The sequence below is a fragment of the Typopeltis vanoorti genome, chromosome 10, assembly GCF_054136105.1.
Source record: "Typopeltis vanoorti isolate ZY-2024b chromosome 10, IOZ_Tvanoo_1.0, whole genome shotgun sequence".
Taxonomy (NCBI): Eukaryota; Metazoa; Arthropoda; class Arachnida; order Uropygi; family Thelyphonidae; genus Typopeltis; species Typopeltis vanoorti.
The window spans coordinates 27,932,203-27,944,241 of record NC_143558.1 but is presented as its reverse complement, the minus strand read 5'-3'; the positions used below and the strand labels follow the sequence as shown (position 1 = coordinate 27,944,241).

The 12,039-nt window shown below is 34.9% G+C and overlaps 1 protein-coding gene across 4 annotated transcripts in view; it reads right to left on the bottom strand.

Moving 5' to 3' along the window:
* Positions 1 to 12,039, bottom strand: part of Dbp21E2 (putative ATP-dependent RNA helicase Dbp21E2) — a 154,781-nt gene that overhangs the window by 105,730 nt on the left and 37,012 nt on the right. For all 4 annotated transcript variants that reach the window (XM_090399301.1, XM_090399298.1, XM_090399299.1 and 1 more), the window contains exons 4-5: positions 10,825 to 11,001; positions 2,239 to 2,439 (exon numbers count right to left, since the gene is read on the bottom strand). In XM_090399301.1, coding sequence (XP_090255427.1) covers positions 2,239 to 2,439; positions 10,825 to 11,001 — 378 coding nt within the window. The remainder of the gene's footprint in view (positions 1 to 2,238; positions 2,440 to 10,824; positions 11,002 to 12,039) is intronic.

Genomic DNA, 12,039 nt, shown 5'->3' with positions numbered 1-12,039 from the left:
TACAACACCAAGGCAACTCGAAGCAAAGGCGGAGCAAGCTCCCTCACTATCCTTGATATTTTCTCATAATGTAAAACACAGCTCCTAGGAGATGTAATACTGCCTTACATTATGAGCGGAGGTCACTACCCAGCCGTTTGGCTTTTTATCTTAGTTATAATATATGGGGACACCTTTCTGGCATTCGTATAGTGAAAGTATGTAAGTTCTTTTCACTTAAACTTTGATATCATCCAGGTCTACCTACTCACTGATGAGACCTTAAAAAAGGTTGAAGTGGTCTGGATAGTGACCTCTCCTCATAATGTAAGGCAGTATTACATCTCCTAGGAGCTGTGTTTTACATTATGAGAAAATATCAAGGATAGTGAGAGAACTTGCTCCACCTTTGCTTCGAGTTGCCTTGGTGTTGTACTACCATGTGTTCACTTACGCTTATATTCGCTGATAGTTCTTTGGCACGAAACTCTTAGATCGTAGTTTTCGATCCCAGAGTTTCGCATACTGGCTGTAAAATAATAAGGGATTTTTATCCCCTTAATTTGAATGACAATACGTTCCTGGGTATTTATTTCCTAAGAAAGATGGGTACAGGAAGTCTTTTTTTCTCCCCTTAAATCCGGTGTAGCAAACTTTGCACTATAACAAACTATTTCTCTATCCCTATGGGTTCACTATAGTGAGTGCCTACTGTACATAAACCAGTAGTGGAACTGAAGGATGTACAGAATTATGCAGATGTTAAATCAGAGGCAAGATGGCAAGTGGGCTTTCTCTGTTACTTTATCACCTATATAGAATAAATTATAAAGGAAAGTAACATTAAACCTCATATTAAAACTGGAGACATTACATAAATCTGCTCATGACTCCTTAACTAAGCTGAATAACTACTGTACTAGTATGAAAATTAGCCTTACAAAAATTATGGAAATAAGCAGGAAAACAGAAAACATCAATTACATTTTTAATAGATTCAGCAGAACATGTAAAACATTTCAGCTTTTTAGTTGCAACTGTTAGTAAAATGACAAATTAAATGTGGAAATATTTAATATAAAGAATAAACAATTCAACACAAAACATGCAGCATATAATATAGTATTCAAACCAATTTTAACATATTGAGCTAAGAGTTGGGTTAGAGATAAATATTTTATGCTAACCCCAGTTTTTATTCATGTTAACCATGAATAAAAACTGCCTCATAACTGTATGAAAGGTCATTCAGTTATGAGACTATAGGTTTACAATATTATAATTATTATAGGCAACCAATAATCAAAGAGTGGAGATCACCAGTTGGGAAGTTTCAGAAAAACTTTCCAACTGGGGAAACACAGATAACTTAAATGGCAGAAATGTATTAAAAATGAAAATGCAGACTAACATTATCAGCAATCAGGAGTGTGTAGGCAGAACAAATTTAAGATAATAATGGTCACTTAAGATGACATACCAGAAATGTGTTAATTAATAAAATAATCTTGAAACAACTGTAAGAAAGTTCATAATAATGAAACTTAACTGTGTTAGACTGCAACTGTATCCTTTTTGAGGATGCATACCAGGAAGTGTTGATGATAATAACTGCAGATATATACAGGGTAGTTCAAACTTCCATATACAAACTTTGAGGGGCGGTAGAGAACATCAAAATCAACTATATTCACATAGGAAAGCATGACCGGAAATGCCACCCTAAGGTACTAACAGGGACACAAAGATACAGAAATAACACAAGGCAGTAAGCAGTGTAAAAAAACTTTATTAGGCATAACTGAACAGTTCAATAGTAGTTGGATACATAATATGGCAAACGAGGTGCATGTCTGCCATCTCGGCGCTCATAAAACGACGCATGTTCTTCGTATGATGTCGAAAGCCTGAATGAGGAAGCCCCAATTGCTGATTTGGAGTGCTGGCAAACAGCGCCACCTATCACTTCTGGGTGGCGTTTCCAGTCATGCTTTCCTATGTGAATATGATTGATTTTGATGTTCTCTACCTCATCCCCCCCCCCAAAGTTTGTATGTGGAATTCTGAACCACCCTGTATATCATGATAAATTTATTTCTCATGTAATTAAATGAATTTAAAATTTATTTTCATCAGCTAAGAACAAACTTCGAACATAATCTATCAATATTTTCACCAGGTGCAAAACAAGATGATCACAAGTGAGCTCCAATTTTGAGACTAAACACAATGGAATTTTATTTAATGAGTAATACTTACTGCAATCTGTTCTGCTAACTCTCTTCCAGGACATATTATCAGAGCTCTTGGACTATTAGCAGTAGAATCATTCACTAAATACGTTTTACTGGTGAGAAGACGTTGAAAAATTGGAACTAAATAAGCAACTGTTTTTCCACTACCAGTTTCTGCTGAACAGACCACATTCTGACCATTTAATATTTCTGGAATTGCTAATACCTAAGTATCCAAAGAAAATTTAATTAAAAAATTAAAATCAAGAAAAAATTAACTATTTGCAGATATAAATGCATATCAATTTATAGATAAATATTAAAGACAGTGGTAAGTAGTTTTAGAGTTACCTTCCAGAGAAATTCAAGATTATATTCAAAGTGAGCTTACAGAAAACAATTAGCAATTTGTATTTGTAATTTAGAAATGTTGTTCTTTGCACGTACAATGATGCTTTGCTCTTGGAAACTAGGCAACATTCTTTTTTTCTCTAGAGGAAGTATTTCACCTATCCATTCTCAGTCTGTTATGGTACTATGGTACCCAATGAGAACACTATGATTTATATTCCTCCTTTTTTGATGGCCCTCTTCCAATTCAAGCATTTGCTGTGACTGAATAACAGTCCAAGATAAAAATTCAGCTCAACTGGTTCAAGCAAAAAATTCCAGCTTTGCATTCAGTCTGCACTGGTGCTCTTAACTTCTGTAACAAAACCATCAACAAATTCACATTAGAATTTGGAAGTGTCAATGCCAAAAACCTGCCTCTAGTGCAAATGGAATAAGGATTCTGGTTGTCCCTTGCTAAGGCCACTAAACACAACTTCTGCCCTTCCATGCATCCAGATGGTATTTATTGTAATACCACTCAAAGAAAAGGTTGATCTCTTGGCATAATTCTACTCCTTCAACTCTTCTACAAACAACCAAAGCAAATTACTATGCATAACTAAAAATGGCTAACTGTCATATCTCCAATGACCTTTCACCAGAGAGACAAAAGATAATAGCGTGGATACCAATAAGTATTCTAGTACAGAGGGAATCTTTCCATTTCCAATACCTTTTCAATGGAGCACATATTGTGCTTACAATATGTGCTTATTAGTATATTCATTATTTAACAGACTATCATCTCACTTCACCCTCACCAACTCTTAAAAACAATGGAGAAGCAGAGTAACATATGATCTAATGTGAGAGGCTTCCTTATTAGGCTATCATCTTTACAATCTGCTTTTGACACTTCACAATTGGATCACCAATTTTCTCACTGGTAGTTTGCTACATGTAACAAGTGGATGGTTTCCTCTCTTTAGATTTCCTCTAAAATGCTGGGATACCCATTTTTATTTTTTTCCGTACTCTTTTTGCAACACAAAAATAACCTGCTTTCACTAACCTCAAATCTTATCCAAAGTTTTGCTAATGACAGAACACTCCACTCCGTTTGCCTACATTCAATAAACCTCGTAGCAGTCAAATGATCCAAACTTCAAGTTCTTCTATAACTAATGTCTTAACCACTGATCTCCTTGGCATTTATATGGAATGAGGAAAGGTTAGTGAACTTCAGTACAATCAAAACACAATCCCATCTTATTTCTCAAAAGAAAGATCTCACTTTTACTTTCCCTTACCTTTTATGACACTTAGATCTCCAGTACAGATCAAACATCACTTCTTTCTTCAGGTGACTTACATCTCTTGCCTATGCTAACACAACCACATGACAATAAAAAAAAAAAAAGTACAAGTTTTGATAAAAATCTATGTTCAACAATTCTCAAATGTGAACTGTAGATATGCAAATATTATTGTGCAAAGAGTAAAGGAGTTTAAATACCACATCTAAAAATAGAGACCAATTGGCAAAATCTGGAATGAGAAGTGAATGATTCAGCCAAGTAAGAATATGATGATGACTGCAAAGATAGAAAAATAAGAACTCACCATAGACACAGAATGTTAAAGATGGTCATCCATGAAAAGAGGATATCATATTAAAAAGTTTATGGCTAGTATGTGTTCTTAGAGAAAATAGGACAAATGCAGAAAAGCTAAGGGATGTGTGAAAGAAGCTAAACAAAAATCATAAAAAGAGTTTGGAAATAAGTATTATGATGGTGGCAAAAGTTTTGTTGGCTTTCTTAAAGCTTAAAAATGGAGGAAATATATCATAAAAGAATCATCATCAAATTCCTGACATTTACCCTCAAGGGGTGTACAGGATATGATAGTACTACATGAAAAATTTACATCATTACTAACTTCTTACCTACAATTTTCTGCCAAATCAATCTATTACCTGTCAAAGCTAGAACATTGTCAGATCTTATATTTATAAATGGATGGAACACGTTCAAAGAATGAAAACAGAAATATTACCAAAACAAGCCTTAAAGTACAAGCCATTAGGAAAAAGAAAACCACGACGTCCTCTTAAACGATGCCTTCTGAGGCCAGAACAGGCCATGCTAGGCCTAAATCCTTGATACGCATGATGATGATGATGATCTTCTAAGGCACTTTTTACCATATCAATCCACCTATACCTTGGTCTTACTCTGGGTCTTTTTCCTGCCAACCTAGCAGAGAACACTTGTTTGGCTAATCTTTCCTCCCCCCATTCTGTTTAAGTGACCAAACCACCTGAGATAAGCTCTGCTAATGCATTCCTGGATGCTGACAATATCAAGTTCTTTCCTAATATCCTCGTTTTTAATATGATATTGCCACTGATGCCATCTGTTCACGCCCATAATCTTTCTCAGGACTCTTATATCTGTGGTTTCTAGTCTTTGGTCAAGTGTTTTACTTCTGACCCAGCTCTCAGATCCAGAAGTTAAAACTGGTTTGAACACTGTCTTGTATACAGCTAATTTAGTCTTTTGACTAATTTCTCTCTTATTCCATATAAATTTATTCAGTTTACTTCCTACCATATCAGCTTTGTTAATTCTATTGTCTATTTCCATATTTAATTTACCATCTTCACTAAAAATCGTGCCTAAGTAGTTGAAATGTTTTACTTGATCTATATGTTCTCCATTCACAATGCAGCTGATATTTTCAATGCTTCTGCCTATTTTCATTATCTTTGTCTTATTATTGCTGACCTTCATACCTATCTATCACAACAGTTACTCAATCTCAATTTAGTCAGGGAATCTTGCAGACTTGTAGCAGATTTATTTAGAAATATAATATCATCTGCATAAAGCAAGGAGCTGACATTAACATCTTCAATTTCGATATCAGGTTTAATACCACTTTCTTTCATAATGTATTCCATATAGATAATGAATAACAAAGGTGATAATGTATGTCCTTGTCTGACACCAGATTTAACATTAAACCATCTCCCTGTACTTCCTTCAATTCTAACTGCTGACTTACAACTCAAATAAAGACCAAGTATTGCTTGATATAATGATCCACTGACACCATACAACTGTAGCGTTTTGAATAGCTTCTCTCTTGGCACCTTGTCGTATGCCTTTTCCAGACCTACTAAACTCAAATAGAGATCTTTGTTATATTCCCATGATTTCTCCACTATTTGTCGTAAAGTGAAGATCTGATCCTGACAGCCTCTATTTGGCCTGAATCCAGCTTGTTTCTCACCAAGCTTCTTTTCCACAACCCTTCTCAACCGTTTCTCAAGTATACTGGCATAAATCTTACCAGGAACACTCAGTAGAGAAATACCTCTGTAATTCTCACATTCAGTTTTTTATTTCCCTTTTTATATATGGGTACTATGAGAGTTCTACTGCAATCATCTGGAATTCATCTTTCTGTCCAGGCCCTCTGAACTATGCAGTGCAGCCACTGTAAAACTTTTATACCTCCATACTTGAGCATTTCTGGTCTAATATCATCTACTCCAGCAGCCTTTCCACATTTCAGACTTTTGATGGCTTTTTCTGCTTCAAGCATGGATATGTATTCCTAATTGCATGCCTGGTCAGTGTTTTTTTATCACTGTGCTGTCATCACTGCTAGTTTCATTTAGCAATTTTTCGAAGTAATTACTCCATACTTCAAGGATATCTTTTTCTCCAGTTTTCATATCACCTTTATCATCTCCAATTCCTTTTACAGCACTCTTTGCTCCATTTCTGAGCTTCTTCAACAACCTCCAGAATATCTTGCCACCTTCTTGATATTTATTTTCTATGTTCTTACCAAAGTCTTCCCATGACTTTAGTTTAGCTAGTTTTATGCAGTGTTTAGCTTTCTTACATTTGTCTCTGTATTCTCTAAGAGCACAAGCTTTCTTCTTTGCCTTCACTGCTTTTTTAACTTCCTGTGTCCAGCAGGGAGTTCTGATTTTTCTATCCTTGCAGACAACCTCACCACATGCCTCTCTGGCAGAATCAATCAATGTTTTCTTCAGAGCTTGCCACTGAATCTCCAAGGTTTGATTCCTGTTCTCAAACTCTCTCATTTTTTCTAGAATAATGTTTGTATATTTTAGTCTACAGTTCACATCTGAGAGCTGCTCAACTTTTATTCATTTTAAAACTTTCTTACATGTTATTCTTTTCAATATGAAATTCAATTTTATCCTGCTTAAGACTAAATAGTGATCACTTCCAATTTCAAATCCTCTGTACACTCTGGTGTCCTGCACCAGGGAGAAAACATCACTATCAACAATAACATAGTCAATGAGACTTTACTTATTCCTTGCTTCTTCTCTCCATGTGAATTTGTGCACATTTTTATATTGGAACATGGTGTTAGTAATAACCAGTCCATGTACTGAGCAGAAATCCAACAGATATTTGCCATTATTATTAGCTTTGCTCTTTTCTCCAAATTTTCCCAAAATATTTTTGTATGTCTCACAATCATTTCCTACTCCGCTATTTAGATCTCCAACAAGGACCAACTTTTCCTTTTTCATTGTGTCAGTTGCTTTTTCTAAAGCATCAAAAAATTCCTCCATTTCTACCTAAGTGGAGCCTTCTGTAGGACCATAGGCACAAATAAGTCTCATTGTCCCGTTCCCCATTGTCATTTGCCCACATTACTGTACTTGAGACTGACTGCCATTCAAGAAGGTTAACCTCGTATTTTGTGTTGAATACTATGGCTACTCTTTCTTTTCCTTGATTGTCATTGCCTGAATATAACATTTTGTATTTATTGCTCAGAAAGAGCTCAACAGTTTTGGTCTTTTTTTGTTTCAGTCACCCTTATTATGTCGATCTGGTACTTATCTAATTCTTCAGCTAGCTCCATTTCTTTGCCATTCAGGCTGCTTATGTTGATAGTACCGATCTTCAATTCTGGTAATATTGAGTTGGGGTGTGTTTTAGGATTTGTTCCAGTAGCTGACTTTTTGCTTATTCCCCTGGTTCCTGGTGAAAACAACGGGGGTCTTGTTTAACTGAGCAACGCCCCAATCGGCATGAAATTCTATCATGTTGTATCATAATTTAATATTGTGATTTAAGCCAATAAGAATACAATTTGGTCGGCTAAATCCCAAATTGCCAGAATCAAAGAGCCTAAAACTCATATAAAAACTGAAGATATAAATACTGTGGAAAAGTATGAAGTACTTCCTTTGGGATGTGAAAAATTAAGTGAGGTAAACAAACAGTAGTAGACAATATCCAAGAGGATGACCAACAGTATATATCAATACTTGAGATAAAAAAAGACATCAAAAACATAAAATGTAAATAAGCAGATGAGTATATGATATTTCACCTAAAATGCTGCGATGGGGCATAAATGCTGTGTAGTGGCTATACTTAGAGAAGACTTGTTCACAAGGTTGAATTCCATATGATTAGACAATGGCTTTCATCATTTTACTTCATATATATATATATATAATATATATATATATATAAAGGGAAATAAAACTATAATAATAAAAACCATATTTGTTGGCATATAAGACGCACCCGCTTTTTTGTGCACATTTTTTAGGATAAAAACTTTATCACTGAATATTATAACTAATTTACAGTATTTCAAATATAAAGTAATAAGTACGTCTACCTTCAACAAATACATACTCTAACTAAGAAAGAGTACCCACCTTTTAATCTCCTTCATCAAAACCCAGAAATTCATCTCCAGAGCTAAATGAAGAGACACTTGAAACCTCTTCTAAATCAGAATCTGAGTCCTTATACAACAAATTGTCCTCTGCACCATCCAGTGCATTACTAATGCGACACTTCTTAAATGATTTAACCACTGTCTTAGTTGTCACAGCATCCCATGAAGCGTTGACCCACTCATAAATTTGTGAAATGCTAGGCCTCTTCCATCTTCCTGATGGCATAACCTCAAAATCGGAAGATTGTATCAAAATCGGAAGACGATTTTGAGGCATAACCTCAAAATTGGAAGACTGCTGGATTCCGATTTTGAGTTTCAGCAGTCTTCTGGATGCAGTGTTCCACTTCTCCTTCATAAATCCCTTAAATGGTTTATTAATACAGACATCTTAAGGTTGAAGCTGACTAGTTAGACCTCCTGGAATTACAGCTAACTGAGTTTTCAATTAGCTGTAATTGAAAACTCAAGGAATTGAGTTTAAAAATAAACTCAATTCCTTGAGTTTATTTTTAACATCTTCTGTTCTGTGAGCATGAAACTGATCCCATACTAGCAGGGCAGGGCAGGCTTCTTCAACAGTCCGTCAGAGCACCTAGACCAAATGTTATCTATCGATAACTGGACTACTAGAATGTAATCCAGTAACTGGAATGCATAACGTAAATGGAATGCTCTCACACACCGCAAGGAAACAAGAAAGAAATTGCGCAACTCGGAACAGAGAAAAATTCCAGAAATGGAATTTTTCTCTGTTCTGGAAAAATTCCAGAAATGAAAGTAATAAAAAACTGAGCATTGACGTATAAGACACACTCTGTTTTTCAGACCTATTTTCAAAGGAAAAAAGTGCATCTTATATGCCGCAAATATGGTATATATTATATAATAAATATATAAATAATAACAAATAATATGCTAATGCCGTTTGTATTTCTGTATAGGGAGTAGGTGAGGCCTTTAAACCCTATCTAGCTTTTGGAGACTGAATGGGCAGTTCAATCTCCATCAGTAGCCAATCAGAGATAGCTCGCCCACGTCTATCACTAATTATATGCAGCCACCGATGAAGAGACCGAAAAGCAAACAAGTGCTGCCATCTCTCGGTACCTAACCCTAACAGCATATGTTACTGTCTGAAATAATGTGGGTTCTACGGTCGATTTCTTGAGTTTACGGGATGAAAAACCTGAGTTTTTCATCCCGTAAACTCAGGAGAAAAAAATCCGCTTGCCTGTGCCAGAGATTAACTAACTTGGGAACTGGTCAAAGAAAGACTTAAAAAAAGTCCCTCCAAAAAAGTAGCTATTTAACACTCCTTAGAGTTCAACTCCAAACTTGCCGAACAAATTCTATCTTCCTGTTTATTCATTCCCTGCTGCTGCATTTCAAAACAGTCTTCTCGTCATATATTTCATGTCCATTGTTAACCAGTTTCTCTCCTCTCAACGTTCTGCTCATCCACAGTTAATGTACTCAAGGTTGAAGAATTTCTCTCATGTATTGGATTACCATGAAAAAAATATAATAAATACATCAATAATGCATCTTGCATAAATTCTAATGAATCAGTATTGTTTGAAAATGGATTTTAAAAAGCAAATCACAATTAGAAATAACTTAGTGAATATAAACAATGAACTTATATTTTAGGCATGGATCTTTTTTCTAGAAGTTAAAATCTTTTGTATGTGTGTGCGCACGGAAGTGTACGTATTAATATAATTTTTAACAATTTTCTCTGCAATTATTATTATTATGTAACACCTCCAGGGAGTCTGAAGACTCATCGAGGGAGGGCACCTACTCTACAGCTCTCTGTCTCCACTACTTCACCAACCGCAACTACCTTCATCATCTACACCAACACCATCTACTGGCGACCACGACCACTAATGTTTTCACAGACAATCACAAACATCCGTGCCCACGATGCGATTCGAACCTGTAGCCTTTTGGCTGGAGAGCAGATACGCTAACCACTCGGCCAACCAGGCTGGCTGAGTGGTTAGCGTTAACAATTATTAACATGTTATAATTTACATAATCATTATGAAGCATTCTTGCTGTTTTCATCTAATCTGCAGAGTATATATATACTGCTGATTCTTCAAATCATTATTCATATTTTGTTGTTAGAGACAATCTGTTATAAATGGTACAACTAGTTAGTAATATCAATTTTTTTTTAGTAATGATTTCCATTTTTAGTTTTGCTTTTATTGTGAAACCACAGCAATAAACTCTTCCCTTTGAATTTCAAAACCGAATTAATAGGAGTCGAATTAATGCAACACATGCCAAAGTGAAAAACAGAAAGGTAACATCTTGGATAGCAAACTCATGTTTTCATCTTTAAATTTGTGTTACTGCACAATTTTCATGGTGAAATCACACGTAATTTGCAATTTTCCAATAAATAAAATCAAGTTGTAAATTTCACAAACAACTAATGATAACTCCTGACCATGAAACTGTTAGTAACTTGAGATTAATCAGATAAAAAAATAATAAGTTATACCTGTATTGGTGTGGGCACCTGTATGCCTACATTTTCCAATCCATCAAAAATCCTTTCATGTAAATTAAAATGATGAAAATCTCTAATGTCATTCTCTTTATTGGAACCATAAATCACACTTTCATCATGTCTCCAAGTTTTATCTTCTTCAGGGTATTGTACAGGTAGTGATGGATTCTATAGAGGCAATCAAAAAAAGCATGTTAAAAATTAATGTGAAACACAAACACAGTATCAATGTTACCCCTGTTACTACATGAAATAAGATGCTCATAATGAGAGGTAGAGGAAACTAAATGAACAATTTCATAGGCTAATATTTTTGGATGAAGAGTTACTCAAAATCATTTAAGAGATTATAGTGAACCCTAGTAAATTTGAAAAGTGACATAATTTTGCAAACTACTTTTACCTCACTGTTTCAATTATAAACATGCAAATTTCACTATGGACCTAAATGGCATCACAACAGTAATTATGTCATTCTTATAAATATATATGTGAATTCCCACATATGAGAGGTTATTTGAAGAAAAGGAACACGCTTTTGTTTGTGAACAGTTCCTTGAAGAAGAAGACTGTTTTTGAAAACATAAGTTGAGGGAATGAAGTGAAAAAAAAAAAGATTCAATAGGCTTGTATATGGACAGTGAAAGGATTAGTTGCTGTTCATGTTTTTACAAGTTTAGAAAAAATGGAAGAGTAATGTACATATAGCAGAAAGAGGTTGTCTGTGAGACTTCAGTTGGAGTGAGTATGTGGAGGAGAATCAATTAACCAAAATACCCTCCTCTAGACATCAAGAAATTTTAGAAAAGTTTTTGGTATACCATCCAAAATACAAGAATGACATTCTAATGTTGGGCAGAATTTGCATTTGTTCCAAGTTAGCTACTGAACAAGCAGAAAGTGCAACTTGAGTTTTGGTCACCAAATTTTTATTTTATAGATGTGATGTATTTGACGAGAAGTAAATATGAATTCAATATGATAACCTGAGTGACTGAGTGAATATTCCATATTCTAATCTACAGAATACAAGTTCAAATCTGCTAAGTATTAAAATATATTTAGGTGGCAGATGAGTTTCTGCCAGTATGAGACCATCATTCTGCTTCTCATGGTAAGGATTAGGTTTACCTATTACCGAGTATGGAATCATGACCACCAATCCCTATACTGATGTCTTGGACAATTGTGTACATCATCCACAAA